We start from the raw sequence: 20337 nt of genomic DNA, 5'->3' as shown, positions 1-20337 counted from the left end.
TTCGCCCCTCCCTTTTGGCAAGTAGTGTATCACGAATGTCAATATCTTGCCGCTGGGCTTCTTGCCAGTCAGCCGCATTGAGCATGGGCAAAGGAGATTGGTCTAATGCAATATAGTTCACCGAAGCAGAAGGCATGCATTCAGGGGGCAGGCCCAAAGCTTCTGCAACACATCCCTGAAAGTCTTCACGGGCCTCTGGCTCTCGGCGACTCACACTGCAAATAGCTCTCACTCCATCTGTGGGTATCACAGCAACTTCTGGAGCCTGCGGACGCCTGGACAATGCATCTGCATCTACATTGCTTCTCCCTGATCGGTACTGAATGCTGAACTCATAGCTAGCCAAGGCGGCCACCCATCTCTGCCCTGTAGCATCCAGCTTAGCACTTGTTAACACATAAGTCAGTGGATTGTTGTCTGTCCACACCTGGAACTGAGCACCATACAAGTAGTCTCGAAATTTCTCAGTGATGGCCCATTTCAAGGCCAAAAACTCCAGCTTGTGGGTGGGATAGCGAGTTTCACTATCAGACAATCCTCGGCTGGCAAAGGCTACAGGTTTACATTTGCCTTCCACTTCCTGGTACAGGACTGCTCCCAGACCCTCCAAACTGGCATCAGTATGCAGGATAAATGGTTTGCTTGGGTCAGCAAAAACTAGGACTGGAGCATGAGTTAGGCAAGTAATGATTTCTTGAAAAGCCCTTTCACATCTCTCATCCCACCGTGGCCCAAATGGTGCACAGGGGCCATTGTGTCTCTGCACAGGAGGCTTTGGGGACCTCCCCTTATTCTTGGACTTAGATTTGTTCTTGCTGGACTGATGTCCCCTGGTAAGATCATTCAGAGGCTTTACAATCGTAGCATAGTTTTTCACAAATCTGCGGTAGTAGCCACTAAATCCAAGGAAGGTCTTGAGTTCTCTGTAGTTACTTGGACGTGGCCATGTAGTGAGTGCTTCTATTTTATCAGGATCAGTACTCACACCTTCTTGGGACACAATGTGACCCACATACTTCACTGAGGTTCTGCAGAACTGGCATTTGTCAATTGAAAGCTTCAGACCATAATCCTCCAACCTATCAAGCACTTTAAGAAGTCTTTCTTCATGCTCCTCTAAGGTTCTTCCAAACACAATCAGGTCATCCAAATAAACTAACACTTGCAGTAAATTCATGTCTCCCACAACTTTCTCCATGAGACGTTGAAAGGTGGCAGGTGCTCCAGAAATCCCTTGGGGCATGCGTTCGAACTGATAAAACCCTAATGGGCAGATGAAGGCTGTCTTCTCCTTATCTTCTTCTCCCAGAGGGATCTGGTAGTATCCACTTCGAAGATCCAACACAGAGAACCACTGGCTTCCCAGCAAACAGTCTAAGGCGTCTTGCACTCGAGGCATAGTGTACTGGTCGACCACCGTACGGCTGTTTAGGGTGCGGTAGTCAATACACATCCGGATTTTCCCATTCTTTTTGCGGACTACCACAATGGGTGAGGCGTATGGGCTGCGGGACTCTGTAATGATGCCATTCGCAGCCAGCTCCTGAAGATGATGTCGCACATCTTCCATCTCAGAGAGAGCAATCTTCCTAGATCTCTCCCTGAAAGGTCGAGAGTCATGTAGTCTGATATTGTGCTCTACTCCTTTTGCACATCCCACATCCCACTCATGCAGTGAGAACACCTTGGATCTTTCACAAAGTTTCTTCCTCAGGCGATCTTTCCAGTCCTCGGACACTGGTGAATCTCCAAAGTCAAACTTTGCTGGGTCTATTGCCGGAACTGGAGTTTCATACTGGGGTTTTACAATCGACTCAGGCTCAAAGAGGTCTGCTATCTTTTGTCCTTGCTTCACAAAAATATCACGACTCGTTTCATTAGCAATCAGTATAGTCACCCTTTCCTGGGCTTCAGCAGGTAGGGTTATGACTCCACTGGGGACCAGCACTCCTTCAGGGAGCTCTCCTCCCATCGGCTGCTCTATCATTGCTAACTTCCCTTTACTGCCTTTCAGACAGGTACTCATGACAAGCACTTCTTGCTCTGTCCTTGCAGGCACTACTAAGGGGGTTGTGCCCGCGTACTTCAGTGCCCCAAGCGGTAGCTCAGATGTGTCCCTTTTAGCGCTCTCAATTTTCCTATAGGCTTCAGCACAAAGCGTATGGATCATCAGGGTATTCAGGTACTGGTCCCCAGCCCGCCTTCTGCAGTAATCCGCGAGTACCTTGAAGAGACTGGAGTTGGTCCCTATCAGCACAGACACATCAGAAGTCCCTTTAGGGTCAGGGCATATTAAGGCAGCTGTGTCTACCTCTTCTCTTACCCCAGCAACCTCCTCTGGGAATTCCAGGTGCAGTATGACATACCCTTGGTAGGGGTATTCATCCATGCTGAGGCCACATAGGCCAAGGCCAGTCAGTGGCTGTATAGGCAAGTGCCTAAGCATCTGTTGGTAGAATGACTGAAATATAATAGTCACTTGAGATCCAGTGTCAAGCACTGCTTTACACTCCACCCCTTCGATCCTCACCATGACCTCTGCTCGAGGCCCTATCAGTCCTGCAGGGATCCCAGCTGGAAAGTCTTTTCTGGGGGAATCTTCAAATCCGGCAGACCTGGGGGGTCCCCGTCCCCAGACCCTCTGGCAGCTACCGGATCTCTCCCAACTGATCCTCAGCTTTCCATACACTAAGGAGGGGTTTTCTTCATTACGGCACTTGGCAGCACTGTGTCCATCCTGACCACATCGGTAGCAGAAGAATTGACCTTTCCCCCTTCGCCTGGGGGGGATGGTGGCTCTAAGTGCGGGCTTCTCAATCGCCACAGTTTGAGGCTTCTTATTCCTAGAAGTCTTAACTCGGTCAACGGTACTTTGCAGCTCAGCTATCCGTTCCGTCAGGACCTGCATTTGTTGGGCAAGTTCCTCTCTGGTGCTCACCATCAGTACACTGGCCATTTGCAGTGGTGTTGTGCTGGCTGGCTCCGATGTTTGGGCTTCCCAAAACTCACTGGCAGCCTGCCTTTCTTCCTCCTCTCGGACCTCTTTTATCAGCTGGGAGTAACTTGGGGGATGTTCCCGTCGTTCTCTTAGCCGGAGATGAAGTAGAATCGGGTTCTGATACTGAGTTCCTCTTACAATTTGAGCCAGTCTGGTCTGATCCATCTGCTCAGCAGTCACTGCTCCCCTCATGACAGCTCTCTGAAGCAGTCTCTCCAGTCTCTGTATGTAGGCTGAAGCCTTCTCGCCCTTTTGTTGTCGGGAATTAAGGAACTTACAGTAGCTGTCTTCAGGGCCCTCTACGCTCCCAAAGTTGTGTTCAAGGGCCTCTAGGCAGTCCTTCACACTGACCCCAGGGTCAATGAGCTTCAGGGTGCGAATCACATCTAATGCTGGGCCGCCAAGGCTCTCTATAAGGCATCTTCGCTTTTCTGCATCTGGTACGGCCCACTCTTGCAGCATTTCAGTGGTATGCTCTAACCAGGGTTCAAACTCCTCCTCCCCAGCAAATAATCTTAACTTACGACAAGAGTCTGACTCAGCATGGGGCAGCACAACCTTTTCCAATATTTGCCCCAGAGCTTTTGTCCAATCATCAGCCGAGGCTGCAGCCTCCGAGCTAGAAGCTGCTGAGCCAGGGCCCAACAAACCTGACATATTAGCCATTATACAAACAGTAATTTCCTCAAAATATAAGCACAAACAAAAAAAAATATATAAATTGTTTCCCAATGTAGTGGATCACTCAACAGGTGCTTGCGAGGGGTACTGACCCAGGCGATCCCGGACGAGCCCCCAAAAATGTAACCCTTCTGCCCGTCAGAGTTGGCAGCAACAAGGGCCGGGTTCAATATCTAGGGGTTCCATTCCAATAACACAATGCAAACCGGCTCGAGCCCCCACCCAGTGACCTGGGACAAATCTATACCACCCCCGCTGGGCGCCTCCAAGAGGCAATACTTCCCCTCTCGCAAGCACATAGTCTGAGTGTAGCAAAAGTCTTTTAATAACAGAGAGAAACAATGTGGCATTATGTTGGGGAAACACCACCAACAGGATTCATAACACAACCCATGAGCAAAACAACCCCACCCCAGGCAAATTGGGGCATGCCCTTTTCCCTTTGGTTCTTGAGTCCAGCAACCCCAAAAGTCCAATGCCCCAAAAGTCTCTGTCCCTGGTCAGGGCAGCCCCAGAGTTCGAAAGTTTATCGGCGGAGCTTTACCTCCCAACCTGGGTGGAAATGGGACGGGGGTAAGAGGCACCTTACGTGATCTGAAGCTGACCGCCCCATAGCTCCATAGCGGCGCTCCGCTCCGCTCCGCCAGCCGCCCCACAAAACTCCTTCGCGCAGCTGCACTCCGCTCCGCCAGCCGCCCCACGAACTCCTTCGCGCAGCTGCGCTCCGCTCCGCTCCGCCAGCCGCCCCACGAACTCCTTCGTTCAGCTGCGCTCCGCTCCGCCAGCCGCCCCACGAACTCCTTCGCTCAGCTGCGCTCCGCTCCGCCAGCCGCCCCACGAACTCCTTCACTCAGCTCCACGGCCCACAAGCAGCTCCTGCCATCCACACACTGCTCCGTGTCGAACTGCTTCACCAGCCCTCCCGCAAACTGCTCCACAATATATCTTCAGGCTCCCCCACTACTTAACACAACACTCAGTGATTTCAGCTCTTAGGTGAATTCAGCTTATAGTAGGGGAGCCCCAGTGCTGGGGCACTGTCAGCCCAAAGTGAGCTCAGCAGCCTATAACTAGACTTCTAATGAAATCAAAATTAGCTCTGATATTCCACAGTGGAGAGAGGAGGAAGTGCAATCAGCATGTAAGGCCCTCACCAAGGGGCCCATGCCACCAAGTATTAATACTTGTCCCCAGCCTCTCTCCATTCACACAGTTTTGGAACCCATGACCCTTGCCTAGCGAGTGCTACTTAGATGATGGTGAATCCCTCCATCGTAACAAAAGGCCACGTACAGTTCCAAGCACAGTTCCCATAATCAGGGTAATAACAATTTATTCTTCCTGCCCCAATAACAGAGACACTGGGGATCCCACAGCAGCCAAAGTGACCATTTGGGCAGCTATGGTCTCATTCTAGGCGTGGTGGGTGTGCCTATGCAAATGAGATCTGCCCCTGAAGTTCTTTTCCACAACTTGCCACACCTCACCACCAGATGTCAGGGTGGAGCTCATCCTGACACTGCTTACACAAGCATGGGCAGAGGTGGTGGGGACCAGGCAGTAGACTAGCCTGTAGATGGGAGCAGAGGGAGAAAGGCTGGTGTCTTCAGATTCCCAAGGGCTAAGTCTCACTTTGGGGAAATGGTGTGTGCAAGGGGCTTGCTCAAATGGCAGGATGGGTGCTGAGGGAGGGATTTGTCAGAATTGATCAGGTATCTGCGGGCTGTGGAATTTTATTGAGCTGAGACCAGAACCACACACACTGACTGGTGACATGGGGTGGCACTGGAGATGTGGCTATAGAAGGTCTAAATGAGGAAGGAGATAAATCTGTGGGGAGTTTCCCTGATCACTTGTGAAAGTTCTGCTCACTGTGGACACTGGTAAACCCACATGGGTGTACAGCTCAATGAGAAGAACTGGGGGCTGAGGGAGCTGCGTACGGCAATGCAGCTAGTCATGTAGAGGTGTGGGATCAAAATGAAAAATGTCTCTGAGATTCAGGACCGGGGACACTAGGGCACCAATGGCCCTCCCACACCAGGCCCATGCTCAGAGCCCACAATGCCGACATAGGGGCCCACAAATGTGTTTGGTGCCAGTTCCCACAAAAGGTTAATCCGGCCCTGACTCCAAGGGACTGAGCCTGGGGGGTTAGTGCTCTGTATTGGAGCAGGGAAAGACTCAAAGGTAGCCCAGAAAAGGGTGTAAACAGGGCCCAAAGGGTGGAAAGCCCAATGCAATATTACTGTATTATTGCATTGGCAAAGGGTTAGCTGACGAGAAGCCCACAAAAGCCAGAAGAACTTGGTGTTGCTTGGGACTTTTTTTTTTTTTGCCCTCCTGGAAGCCTGGAAGGGGTTCAGTTTGTGGCTTGGCTGGAGGGCCAAGTCACAGCTCCAGCCCTGACCCATGTGCATGGAGTTTATTAAATGAGCCCTGAGGAAGAGGGAAACCTGCAGTAGCATGCTGCAGTGCCACCCCAGGCCATGGCGGGGGAGGCGGATGTGCTGTTAGCATCCAGCTAGTCGAGTCTCCTGTCTGACACTGGCAGCACCACATCCACCAGAAGGGGGACAAACTGCCCTGCAGTTGGCAGACATGGGATATGCTGGGCCCTGGAAGGGCTCATCTGGATCAGGCGGATTTGATCTCTGGGCCATGATTTTCATTGGCAGTAACCACACTAATGCTGGATGCAGAATGCAAACAATGATCCCATAAAATAAATGTAAATAGCATTAGTGAAGGTGCGATGCCCAGTACTCAGGTGCATGCCTGGGTCTGTGTATGATTTCCCTGATTCCTACTAGAATTCATCCCACTCTCCTGGTGCTGTTAAACATGGTCCATGGGCATGGAAATCAGGCTGATCTAGTCATGGCTCTGTGACTGACTGCTGCGTGACCTTGGACAAGTTGCTTACTCAGGCTGTGCCTCAGTTTCTCCTTCTGGGAAATGGAGATAATGATACTGACCCTCCACTGTACCATGCTCAGAGAGTGCTGTTTCTTCCTCTGGCCTGCAGTGACTCATATCTGGTGGTCTCAGACACTACCGAAGCCCAGTTACCTTCTGTAGCTTTTGGGACGTATCCAGGCTCTTCCCAGATGGTGTTTGGATTGAGCCTGTGCTCTCCCTGCTCTTACAGGAGTTATGTGCCTTCTCCCTCCAGGACCCGGATGCCATTGGGTACCTGACGGGCAGGAACAATGCCAACGGAGTTGACTTAAACCGTAACTTCCCCGATCTCAACACTTTCATGTACTACAATGAAAAAAATGGTGGCCCCAATCACCACATCCCTCTTCCAGCCAACTGGAAAAGCCAGGTATGGACCAGGAATTTCCAGCAATATTATAGGATTGCACCAGCACTGCCCGCATGGAGAAACATCTACCCCTGCTCTGTACTTCCCAGCCCCCCTTTTCAAAGAAACAGCATCTCCTCTATGGGCCCCAGGTACAGAAGTGAAAGTAAGCCAGCTCAGTCTGGTCTGGCGTGCCAGCATGAGCCAGTATGCCATGCCAGACCGGACCGGCTTCCCTAGTCTGGCACTTTAAAGGATTAGGGTTAGGGCCCGGCCACGCCTCTTCCGGTCAAGGCCACGCCCCCTGCTCAGGACTCCCGGAGTACCAGTAAGTCCTTTAAGTTACTTTCACCCCTGCCCAGGTATTGGTTTTTGTCTGAAGAAATGACACAGTTTGCGTCACAGGGCTTTCAAGAGGAGCCTGACCCAGCAGTTGCCCATTTTAGTGCACACCCGGAGTTCCATCCCGTATAAGTCTGCATTGGAAAAGTGTTTTTGTCTGAAAAATCCTATGAATACTTTTACTTTGGGGGGGATTTGAAAGCAATTAGTCAAATGGGGTGTCTAAAATGAGATTTACCAAAAATCTCGACTTTCTAATAGTTTGCGTCGCTCTGCCTAAAAACACTGTGTGTAGCGTTTACAACCAGCCTAAGTATGTCAGGTACTTCAAACATATGAAAATGACTTCTTACTGCTCCCCAAACTCCATTAACTCTGGAGGCACGTCTGGCATAACAGCCCCAGCTTTAGAAATGTCTGAAATCTTTGAGCACAAGTGAAAATGTGACACCCCGCCCCGCTACACCATGCTCTCCTCAGTGGCGAGTAAGGTACTAGTCTGGCTTGGTGAGTGATTGCTGCCCTCTGGGTAGCGATGGATGCATGGATTCTGTAGACGACATGGCAGAAGTGAATTTTAACAAGAAGATTTGAATGAAGAGGGAAATGAGGCACATGGGCCAGGCACACAGGGCAGCATGGAAGGATGCCCAAAAAGGGGAGGCACAGAAGGAAATTAACAGGTTGTCAAAGTTGGTGTAGTTTGCCTAGTGGAAGGTTTCTGGGAATATGGTAGGTAATAAGGTCAGACATGCAGGTGTGAGTGGGCTAGGGAGGGCCTTGAGTCTGAGTTATGCAGAGCAATGGGGAGGCATCATGGCCTTCGGCGAGGGGCCAGGAGAACAATTCTGGCAGTAGTGTTTGGACAGACTGTAGGGGCAAGGCAGGTACCTTGGCAGCTGTGGAGGAGGCAGGTGCCATGGTCAGGGCAGCAAATGTTCAGGCCTGCATGAGCAATTCAGCCATCTGAAGAGAAGTGGAAGGCTTCCAGATGTGTGCTGGAAGAAGAGAGAGCAGGATGGAGTCACATCAGGATGTGAGAGGCTGGGAGAGAGGGGCTGGTAACGGCAGGTAGTGGAGGACAGCAGAGAAGGGAAGGGGAGGCATACGGAGCGCAGGCTAGGAGGTAGCACCCTATCATCCTCCTCGACCCCCCAGAGCACTGTCCACAAGCCAGGCTGTGCTGAGACTCCTCCCTGAGCTCTGTGCTGCAATGGTTCTGCTGCCTCCCATGCTGGCGTCTCCTTTGCTTGCAGGTGGAGCCAGAAACACTGGCTGTGATTCACTGGATGAGCCGCTACAACTTTGTCCTCTCAGCCAATCTCCATGGTGGAGCTCTCGTGGCGAATTACCCCTACGACAAAGCCCAGGAGCAGCGGAGCCGGGGCTATCAGCGGAAAAGCAACACTCCATCCCCCACGCCTGATGACAAGCTGTTCCGGAAGGTGCACAGGGGGCATCATGAGAGCTCCTAATGGGGCTTGGGCCCCACATGTCAGAGATCTCACAAGATCAGCTCTTCTTCATTCAGTATCTGAACCAGACTGTAGGGGTCGAGGGTTTGGGTCTGGGATTTGAATCCAGACTACCTCCCCTTGATTGCCCAGCCCCCAAACAAACGTGATGGGGTTTGGATCGGAAGTTCCAGTTTTAGCCCAGGCTTTGTTTTTAATCATCTGCAACAATCTCTTTGAAACTGGCAATAATGGGATGTTGGTCTAAATACGTCTCTGGTATAAACACCACTGATGTCCAGGGTGTTTGCACCAGGAATGAATCTGGCCCATTTCCCATGCACAGGGAAGTCTAGGCACAAGCCCCTCCTTATCAGTGCAGCCATCCTTTCTATAGGTCTGAGAGCCGCCAGAGCTGGCCTGAGCGCCCTCAATTCCCAGGGGCTTCAATAGGAGCAGGATTGGGCCCTATGTGACACTAACAAGCTCCCAACTAATTAGTTTTACTCTTCCTCCTCCTTGCCCAACCCACCGCTCTGGAGAGGGTCTAACAGGCCTGCACTGTGGTAACCTGCAGTTTGGTGTGTGCTCTGAAGTCATGTCTGACTTTCCACCGTGTTTCCCAAGTCAGCCTGTGCGGATGGAGGGTTAGTTTTACTGCTGGGCAGTGATTGCTGAGCTGAGAGAATCCAGGCTTGACAGCTGGGATAAAAACGTATCCGGACGATAAATCTGCTGCTTCTGGGGTCAGATCCAACCTCTGCCTCCTGTGGCCTTGGAAGAAGCTGCCTGAGGGGCTGGCTATTCCATAACTGTCCATTATGGGCTTTCTTGCACCTTCCTCCGGGTCTGTCTGTTGGCAGAGGCAGGAGACTAGGCTCCGAGCTAGCCTGTTCCTCTCTGCTCCTATGGGCTCTTGTGTCTGGGTAGGGAGCAGCAGGGACTGTAAGGGGTAAACGGAGAGCTCGGGCTGACCTGCCTCATTCAAAAAGACCTGCATGACCTCGGCCTCCAAGGGTTACTTTCTGAAGAGGCGGGATCTTGTTGCTATGGCAATGAAAGCCAAAGCCAGGGCTCCAATCAGAAAGCTCTGTGGGCAGGTTTTGTCCTGGATTTCCCATTACAAGTTGGACTGAATTTATATTGCAACAGAGCCCTTCCCCCCACCCCTCCTATCAGGGCTCCCACTGGGCAGTAAACCCCAGGAGGGGGACGGGCGACCCCACCCGACTGTGCAATGGCATCCCCCAACTCCAATTCTCTGTGGGCTTTGTGGGAAGGTTCCTGAGCCCATGGGGTCAGAGCTGGGGTCAGGTTCCCTTGCTGGGGGTGTGGCAGGGGGCAGGTTCCCCTGCGCGGGAGGGGCTGGGGGGGGGCAGGTTCCTGAACTCAAGAGGGCAGGGGCAGGTTCCCACACTCATGTGAGCAGGGCTGGGGTATGGGTTCCTATGATGGCGGGCTGGGGGAGTATCTGTGTGAAGAACAGTGGTGGGGCTGTGCTGGGCCTGCTCTCTCTCACTTGGGTTTAGCTCTTAGTGTCCATGGGAGCAGACTCAGGCTGAGAGACATGGGCCGGAGGGGCAAAGCCAGTGCTGTGACCAGCCTCATGCTCTCTCTGCAGCTGGCCAAAGCCTATTCCTACGCCCATCACTCGATGCACCAGAGCCCAACCTGCGGAGACCAGTTTGCAGACGGCATCACCAATGGGGCCTCCTGGTATTCTCTCAGCAAGGGTAAGGGCTGGGGGAGGGGGTACCGGGAGCTGGAGAACAGTCCAGGGAGAACAGGAGAGGTGAGGATACAGGAGATCTGGGCTGCAGAGGGGGTAGTGTGACAGATAAGGGCTGAGGAAGGGATGAGCAGGGTCGGGGGGGGGGAATGCGGAGGTGTAATGGCTATGGGGAGGGTATAGGGTTAAGGGCTGGTGAGACAGTATGTGGAGATAATGGCTAAGGAAGGGGTACTGGGATATGGGGGTGCACCCTCGGTGAGTGATGAGTACCCAGATTCTGGGGGATTGGTCAGGAGTACTCATTTCTGTCAAACCTTGAGTATGAAGCTGGGAGGGGCCACAATGTGGAAGTGACAAGACATAAAAGCAGCAATAAAATTTAAAAAATAATAATGGAAAAAGTTTATATCACTGGCTGTACACTGCCAGTCATGAGTGCTGACAACTGATAAGGGAGGTTAGATTTTCCACAGATATCTTTATGTCCAGTAGGGTTAAAGACATCAAGAAAGATTTAAAAAGACTATATTAGGAGCAGGAGAAATCCTAGCAATGGTATAGGTCCATTACTAACTAGGGATGATAAAATTTCTATTCTGTGTTTGGGAAGAAGCTGGATGGCACAGTCACAGCTTGCGCTGATAATGAAAGTTTATTCTGACAGTAACGTGGGAGGATGTTAAACAGCAACCGCTAAAATTAAACATTTTCTGATTATAGAATACAAAAACTTGCGCTAAAGAATTGTCCGAGAATCTCTCTAAGCCAGTGGTGTTGATATTTAACAATCTGGGAACACTGGGAAAGACCCAGAGAACTAGAAAAAAGCTAACGTGCCAGTATTTAAAAAGGGTGAACAGGATTACCTGGGTAACTACTGTAAGCCAGTTTGCTTGACATTGATCCCAGGCAGAATCCTGGAAAGGCTGATACGGGGTGCAGTCAGTGACGAATTAAGGATGGCAGCATAATTAATGCTAATTTGTGTGGTTTTATGGAAAATAGATATTGTCAGACAAACCTGATACCACTATTTGATCAGATTACCGGTTGAGTTGGCAAAGCTAACTGTGCTGGTACAATATATATTTGTAGGGCATTTGGCTTAGTACTGCCTGACATGCTGATAAAAAATGGCACTACACAAAAATCAATCCCGTTTATATTAAATGGATTAAAACTGACTAAATGATTAATCTCAAAAATTAATTGTAAATGGTAAGTTGTCATGCTATGCAGTGTTTATTTCAGCAGATTTTTCAGGGATCTCTTCTTGGCTCAATGCCATTTAATATCTTTATCAACAATTTGGAAGAATATATAAAATCATGGCTGGTAAAGTTTGCAGATGACACCAAAATTAGTGCAGTGTTAAATAATGATAAGGAAAGGCTACTGATACAGTGTGATCTAGGTCACTTGGCAGTCTGGGCTCACTTGAATCACATGTTTTAATACAACTAAATGCAAGGTCATACATATATTAACTGAGACTACAGGTCACACTCACAGGATAGGGACTGTGTTTTAGAAAGCGGTGAATCATAAAAGGACTTTGGGGTCATGGTAGATGCAAACTGAACTCCCAGTGCAATGTGGTGACTAAGAGAGCAAATGCAATTTTTGAATGTCTATATAGGCCAGAGGTGGGCAAACTATGGCCTGCGGGCCACATCCGACCCACGGGACCATCCTGCCTGGCCCCTGAGCTCCTGGCCTGGGAGGCTAGCCCCTGGCCCCTCCCCCACTGTCCCCTCTCCCCCACAGCCACACCGCTGCATGGCAGCACATCAGCGTATCTGGCTCCAGCCTGGCAGCACTGCAGCCAGACATGCCGCTCTGAGCGGCATGGTAAGAGGGCTGGGGCCAGGGGCTTGGATAAGGGGCAGGGGATCCCAGGGGGCAGTCAGGTAACAGGGAGCAGGGGGCGGTTGGATGGGGCAGAGGTTCTAGGGGGATTGCAGTCAGGGGATGGGGAGCGGCGGGGGCTAGATAGGGGGTGGATTCCCAGGGGGCGGTTGGGATGGGGGTCCCAGGAGGGGGTGATCAGGGGACAAGAAGCGGGGGGATTGATGGGGGGATTCTGAGGGGGACAGTTGTGGGGGGGGCAGGCTATTTTGGGCAGGCAGCCTTCCCGGCCCTCCATGCAGTTTCTCACCCCGATGTGGCCCCCAGGCCAAAAAGTTTGGCCACACCTGAAATAGGCAGTACAATGCTGAGCAAAAGCAGGCAGGTAGTGTTACCACAGCACATGGCATTAGTGAGACCATGGCAGGGTCCTATATCCAAGTCTAGTGTCCGCAATTCAAAGGGTCTGTGGAAAATTGGAAAGGGTTCAGTAAAGGGCTCCATTGATGCTCTGAGGTTTGGCAAACCTGCCTTACATTGCGTGTATCTAATCTCTCACTACATTTAGTTTATTAAAGAGACGGTTCAGAGGTTATTTGATCATGGTCTACAAGTCCCTCCATGGGGAAGAGATTTCTAACAGTAGACAGTTCTTTAATCTAGCAGAAAAAGCCTGAACAAGGTCCACTGGTTGGACGCTGAAGCGAGACAAATTCAGGCTAGACATAAGGTGCCAATGCTGTACAGTGAGAGTAATTATCCATTGAAACAACTTACTGAGGGACACAGTGGCTTCTCCATCTCCTGTAGACTTTAAATCCGGGCTGAATGTCTTGCTAAAAGACAAGCTCTAGCTCAGCCAGCAGTTATGGGCTTGAGGCAGGAACCATTTGGTGTAATTCTCTGGTCTGTGCCCTGCAGGAGGTCAGATGAGACAATCATAATGTCTCCGTCTGGTCTGTGACTCCTGCACTTGGAGAGGCACATGCAGCTCCTAAGCACAGAGCTCTGGAGAGCCGCACCTGGCAGGTGTTGTGGGAGAGGAGGGGACAATTGGGTTGCAAAGAGGATAGAGAGAGGCAGCACTGAGAGGGGCTGTGAGAAAGATTTGGGGTGAATGCTGGAGATATGAGGGGGTGTTTGGGGGACCGGATATGGGAAGGGCTGCTGGGGAGGACTGGAGAGGTGGGCCGTACATTTGGAGGGAAGACAGGGAGTGTCTTTGGGAAGGAGGCAGAGGGGAGTGCCATACTGGAGGAGGGGGCATGGTGTGTCTCTGGGCCTGGCCACAATCTCTCCTTGTCTCCTCTCAGGCATGCAGGACTTTAATTATCTTTACACCAACTGCTTTGAGATCACTCTGGAGTTGAGCTGCGATAAATTTCCACCTCAAAAGGACCTGGAGAAGGAGTGGCTGGCCAATCGTGAGGCGCTCATCACCTACTTAGAGGAGGTAAAGGGGCCACACGTAGACCCTGATACCAACCTCATGTAGGGGTGAGATCCCTGCCCCCCCCCCCGCTTTGCATCGCAGGGGGAAGAGATGCAATGGCGGGGGCACCAGCAGAGGCTGGGAACACGGAGGGAGGCCTTGGGGCTCCCTCGCTTGGTGCTTTGGAGACAGCACTGAGAAGCTCCAGCAAAGGTGATGCCTCCCGCCCTGGCTCGGCCAGAGAAAGGCCAGCCCAGCTATGGGTCTTTGGCGGGGAAGAGAATGGAGTATCACCAGGGCTCTGTTCTCCTGCTCCAGTAGGGTCTGGCAGGATCTTGACATGGAGAGAGACTCCAGCCCTCAGGAGTGAGTGACTCTGTCTGTCTATCTGCAGGTTCATCAGGGTATCAAAGGACTGGTGTCCGATGAGAACAACAATGGGATTGCAGGTGCTGTGATTTCTGTCCATGGGATCGGCCACTATGTCACTTCTGGTGGGTTGCCCATCCCTCAGCTTGCTGACCCTTTTGGTAACAGCCTGATTAGCCTGATTTGGGAGGAACACGGTGTGATAGGCCCCCCCAGGGTGCAACCTGGAACTGGGGTACCACTGAGCCCTCTGTCTCACCAGCCTGGGCTCCCTCTCACACTGTGCTGCGGTGACAAGTTGCAGACTGCTCTCAGTCCTGCACTCGCACAAACCTTTACACAGGCAGAGACACACCCAGCTGTAGTTACATGAAGGCTTCTCCGCAGCACGACAGCCTAGGACCCCAGAGCTGTACCATCTTGTCCTGGTCAAAAGCCTGCCCAGTATAAATTTACTACTCAGTCTGTACCTCCCTCAATGTGGAGAGGACATGTGCCAGCTCCTGTTCCCAAGCAGATTCCCCAAGCACTTCTGGCAAAACGCACTGTTTCAGGTTAAAAAAAAAAAAAAAGGACAACAATTGTATTAACTACAGAAGGATAGATTTTAAGTGATTCTAAGTAGTGAGTGTACAGATCATAGAATCATAGAATATCAGGGTTGGAAGGGACCTCAGGAGGTCATCTAGTCCAACCCCCTGCTCAGAAGCAGGACCCATCCCCAATTAAATCATCCCAGCCAGAGCTTTGTCAAGCCTGACCTTAAAAACTTCTAAGGAAGGAGATTCCACCACCTCCGTAGGCAACGCATTCCAGCATTTCACCACCCTCCTAGTGAAAAAGATTTCCTAATATCCAACCTAAACCTCCCCCACTGCAACTTGAGACCATTACTCCTTGTCCTGTCCTCTTCCACCACTGAGAATATTCTAGAACCATCCTCTCTGGAACCACCTCTCAGGTAGTTGAAAGCAGCTATCAAATCCCCCCTCATTCTTCTCTTCCGCAGACTAAACAATCCCAGTTCCCTCAGCCTCTCCTCATAAGTCATGTGTTCCAGACCCCTAATCATTTTTGTTGCCCTTCACTGGACTCTTTCCAATTTATCCACATCCTTCTTGTAGTGTGGGGCCCAAAACTGGACACAGTACTCCAGATGAGGCCTCACCAATGTCAAATAGAGGGGGACGATCATGTCCCTCGATCTGCTCGCTACGCCCCTACTTATACATCCCAAAATGCCATTGGCCTTCTTGGCAACAAGGGCACACTGCTGACTCATATCCAGCTTCTCGTCCACTCTCACCCCTAGGTCCTTTTCCGCAGAACTGCTGCCTAGCCATTCGGTCCCTAGTCTGTAGCGGTGCATTGGGTTCTTCCGTCCTAAGTGCAGGACCCTGCACTTATCCTTATTGAACCTCATCAGATTTCTTTTGGCCCAATCCTCCAATTTGTCTAGGTCCCTCTGTATCCTATCCCTGCCCTCCAGCATATCTACCACTCCTCCCAGTTTAGTATCATCCGCAAATTTGCTGAGAGTGCAATCCACACCATCCTCCAGATCATTTATGAAGATATTGAACAAAACCGGCCCCAGGACCGACCCCTGGGGCACTCCACTTGACACCGGCTGCCAACTAGACATGGAGCCATTGATCACTACCCGTTGAGCCCGACAATCTAGCCAGCTTTCTACCCACCTTATAGTGCATTCATCCAGCCCATACTTCTTTAACTTGCTGACAAGAATACTGTGGGAGACCGTGTCAAAAGCTTTGCTAGAGTCAAGATACAATACATCCACTGCTTTCCCTTCATCCACAGAACCAGTAATCTCATCATAGAAGGCGATTAGATTAGTCAGGCATGACCTTCCCTTGGTGAATCCATGCTGACTGTTCCTGATCACTTTCCTCTCATGTAAGTGCTTCAGGATTGATTCTTTGAGGACCTGCTCCATGATTTTTCCGGGGACTGAAGTGAGGCTGACTGGCCTGTAGTTCCCGGTATCCTCCTCCTTCCCTTTTTTAAAGATGGGCACTACATTAGCCTTTTTCCAGTCATCCGGGACTTCTCCCGTTCGCCACGAATTTTCAAAGATAATGGCCAATGGCTCTGCAATCACAGCCGCCAGTTCCTTTAGCACTCTCGGATGCAACTCGTCCGGCCCCATGGACTTGTGCACGTCCAGCTTTTCTAAATAGTCCCTAACCACCTCTTTCTCTACAGAGGGCTGGCCATCTATTCCCCATGTTGTGATGCCCAGCGCAGCAGTCTGGGAGCTGACCTTGTTCGTGAAGACAGAGGCAAAAAAAGCATTGAGTACATTAGCTTTTTCCACATCCTCTGTCACTAGGTTGCCTCCCTCATTCAGTAAGGGGCCCACACATTCCTTGGCTTTCTTCTTGTTGCCAACATACCTGAAGAAACCCTTCTTGTTACTCTTAACATCTCTCGCTAGCTGCAGCTCCAGGTGCGATTTGGCCCTCCTAATTTCATTCCTACATGCCCGAGCAATATTTTTATACTCTTCCCTGGTCATATGTCCAACCTTCCACTTCTTGTAAGCTTCTTTTTTATGCTTAAGATCCGCTAGGATTTCACAGTTAAGCCAAGCTGGTCGCCTGCCATATTTACTATTCTTTCGACACATCGGGATGGTTTGTCCCTGTAACCTCAACAGGGATTCCTTGAAATACAGCCAGCTCTCCTGGACTCCTTTCCCCTTCATGTTAGTCCCCCAGGGGATCCTACCCATCAGTTCCCTGAGGGAGTCGAAGTCTGCTTTCCTGAAGTCCAGGGTCTGTATCCTGCTGCTTACCTTTCTTCCCTGTGTCAGGATCCTGAACTCAACCAACTCATGGTCACTGCCTCCCAGATTCCCATCCACTTTTGCTTCCCCTACTAATTCTTCCCGGTTTGTGAGCAGCAGGTCAAGAAAAGCTCCCCCCCAGTTGGCTCCTCTAGCACTTGCACCAGGAAATTGTCCCCTACGCTTTCCAAAAACTTCCTGGATTGTCTATGCACCGCTGTATTGCTCTCCCAGCAGATATCAGGAAAATTAAAGATCAAAGCAGATTACCTAGGAAATAAACAAAAATGCAATCTAAATCTTGTACACTAGGCCAGATTTGAATCAAGCAGTGTCTCATCCTGTAGATAGTACAAATAGTTAACCAAGCTTCCATTCACAGGCAGGCTTCCTTCTTTCCCCACCTGGGACCTCCTTCTCCAGTTCAGTCTTTGTTCCTTAGATGTTTTCAGGTGCTGTGTTGTAGAGGAAGTAAAGCCGCTTGGTGATGCCACTTCCTCCTTTTATAGCTTCTTCCATCTTGCTGGAAAGATATTTCGCTGTGACCTGAGTTAAACAGTCCCTATTGTGTAGTGTTATCTCTGAGAGATTTCTATTGTACCCAGTTCCTGGGGTAATCCTTGTGAGTATGTGTATTTTCCTCAATGGGCCATTAACGCTGTTTGGCCTTTGCATTGTTGTACCTGAACGGCTGGTTAGGGGTGTTTTTAACTTCACAACATACTTCAGTAACAGACACATGGCAAAACTTCATAACTCTAGATACAAAGATAGCACATACAATTTAACAGGATATTAATACTCAGCAGATTAAGACTTTTAAACTGATACCTTACAAGACATACTTTGTGAAAAACACATCATAATCCTGTCACCATGGTAAATACGGGGTGCAGAGCGTCACACATGGTGAGCCAGGCAACGATGTATGTTGCCTGTCTCCTGCAAGCACTGCCCGCTATGGGAAATTAGCGACCCTCACAGTGGTGGAAGGTGAGAACCCTTTGGCAGGAAGGGCAAAACGAGCAAACCCCTCCAGCCACTCCTCCCCGTCTGACACACAGCAACCTCGAGAGCCGCAGATTATTAAAATGCTCCTTATGTGTATGTGTGTTGGATTGAACGGGTGGACACAGGTTAACTGGTGTAATGAGTGATATGGCATGTGGGCTCTGTGGATGCAGCTTCACATTTGGGATGGATCAAAAAGTGAAATGGATTTGTTGGTTCTGATTCTTCTCTGGAGAATTTTTGTTCAAATCACAAACAGACCTTCCAAACCTCATGTGTTGCACGACTTAGGGTCACAGTGGATAATCAGCTAATCGTGAGCTCCCAGTGGGATACTGTAGCTAAGAGGATGAACACCGTCCTTGGATGTATAAGCAGGAGAGTATCAAGTAGGAGTAGGTAGGTGGCATTCCCTCTGTATATAGCATTTGTGAGAACATTGCTGGATCCCGTGTCCTGTTCTTGTGTCCAAAATATGATCTGAAGGCTGGAAACAGGCCATATAGGAAAAGACTTACGAAGATCAGTCTATTTAGTTTACGCAAGAGAAGGTTAAGAGGTTTCTTGACTCTGGTCTACAAGCACCTACATGGGAAACAGATTTATATGTTATTTCATATTTTTATCAGTAACGTGGAAGAAACCATAAAATCATCACTGGTAAAATTTGCAGAGGGCACAGAGAGTGGGGGAGTGATAAATAACGCAGAGGACAGGTCACTAATACACAGAGATCTGGATTGATTGGTAAGCTGGGCACAAGCAAACAATGTCTGTTTCAATACAGCTAAATGTAAGGTCATAACCTGAAGAACAAAGGCTGCCAGCCATATTTACAGGCTGGGGGGCTCTTTCCTGGGAAGCAGTGACTCTGACAAAGACTTGGGGGTCATGATGGATATTATTAGCTGCGATGCTGTGGCCAAAAGGGCTAATGCAGTAGTTCTCAACCAAGGGTCTGGGGCTCCCTAGAGGGCCTCGAGCAGGTTTCAAGGGGGCCTTCCAGCAGGGCCAGCCTTAGATTTGCTGGGGCCCAGGGCTGAAAGCTGAAGTCCCACCACATGGGACTGAAGCCCAGGTCCTTGTGCCCCGCAACCTGGGGCTGAAGCTGAAGCCTGAGCAATGTAGTTCGTGGGGGCCCCTGTGGCATGGGGCCCCAAGCAATTGCCCTGCTTGCTACCCCCTAACGCCAGCCCTGGCTTTTATATGCAGAAACCCAGTTGTTGTGGCACAGGGGGGCCATGGAGTTTTTATAGCATGTTGTTGGGGGGGCCTCAGAAAGAAAATGGTTGAGAACCCCTGGCCTAGTGCAATTTGTGGCTCTATAAACAGAGGAATAGCCAGCAGATATAGGTGTGCGGAGGTTGTATTACCCCTCCATTTGGAACTGGTGTGGCTGCCACTGTAATGTTGTGTCCAGCTCTGGTCTCCACACTTAAGGACAGATGGTGAGAAACTGGTGAGGGTTCAGAAAAGAGCCACAAGATGACCAAAGAGTTGGAAAACCTGCTAACAGTGAGGCACAAGGAGCTCAGTCTATTTACCTTACCAAAGAAAAGGCTAAGGGATGACTGGATCCCAGGCGATAGCTACCTACAGTGGGAACGGAAAGTTGTTAATAGAGGCTCTGCGATCTAGCAGGCAAAGGTATGACTAGATCCAGTAGTGGGAAGCTGAAGCTAGATAAATTCAGCCTTGAAATAAGGCACAACTTTTTAACAGTGAGGGTTATTAACCATTGGAACAACTGACTTAGGGCTGGGGTGGATTCTCCATCACCAGAAACTTTTTAAAATCGAGATGGTCTTCTAAACTATCTGTTCTGGTTCATCCAGGCTCGTAGACCTGAAACAGGAATTAATTCAGGGACATCCCATGTCCTGTGTTGTACAGGAGGTCAGACTACATGGCCACAGTAGTCCCTTCCAGCAGAGGCACCATAGTGATGAGTCGCACCCCATCACACATGGTGGAGAGTGTAGGCACAGGGTCACCCCGATATAAGGGGAGGATAGAGGACTGTGGGAATGATTGCCTGTCTCAGAGATTTGAGAGAGTGAGGGACACAGAAGGTGGAGAAAATGAAACCAGGGTATGCAGAGGCCTTGTTTGCAGAGGGTTCTTGTGCCTTCCAGGACTGGACTCCAGAGTCAGTGCCCCTGCAGAAAGGGGCTGACCAGCAGCATGGGTGGCTTCAGGCCCTGCTGTTAAAGGTACTTGAAACCCAAGAGAGTGGGAGGCACAAGGGTACCAGAGGGACTGTATGACCCGGGTAGCAGAGCAGCCGTTGTGCCTGTTCAAGTCGCTGGTGGGGGGGGGGGGTGAGTCCACAGAAACCACAGAGAGCA

At 50.4% G+C, this 20337-nt stretch overlaps 1 protein-coding gene across 5 annotated transcripts in view; it reads left to right on the top strand.

Annotated features, from left to right (window-relative positions):
* Nucleotides 1–20337, top strand: part of CPN1 (carboxypeptidase N subunit 1) — a 46276-nt gene that overhangs the window by 17015 nt on the left and 8924 nt on the right. The window contains exons 3-7 of one of the 5 annotated variants that reach the window (XM_073354703.1): nt 6831–7010; nt 8588–8776; nt 10407–10518; nt 13679–13818; nt 14192–14246. In XM_073354703.1, coding sequence (XP_073210804.1) covers nt 6831–7010; nt 8588–8776; nt 10407–10518; nt 13679–13818; nt 14192–14246 — 676 coding nt within the window. Of the gene's footprint in view, nt 1–6830; nt 7011–8587; nt 8777–10406; nt 10519–13678; nt 13819–14191; nt 14292–20337 lie in introns of all 5 variants that reach the window. The other 4 variants (XM_073354700.1, XM_073354702.1, XM_073354704.1 and 1 more) reach the window with 4 other exon arrangements.

This window comes from Lepidochelys kempii, chromosome 7 (genome assembly GCF_965140265.1).
Source record: "Lepidochelys kempii isolate rLepKem1 chromosome 7, rLepKem1.hap2, whole genome shotgun sequence".
NCBI lineage: Eukaryota > Metazoa > Chordata > Testudines > Cheloniidae > Lepidochelys > Lepidochelys kempii.
This window is presented reverse-complemented; position numbering and strand designations above follow the sequence as displayed.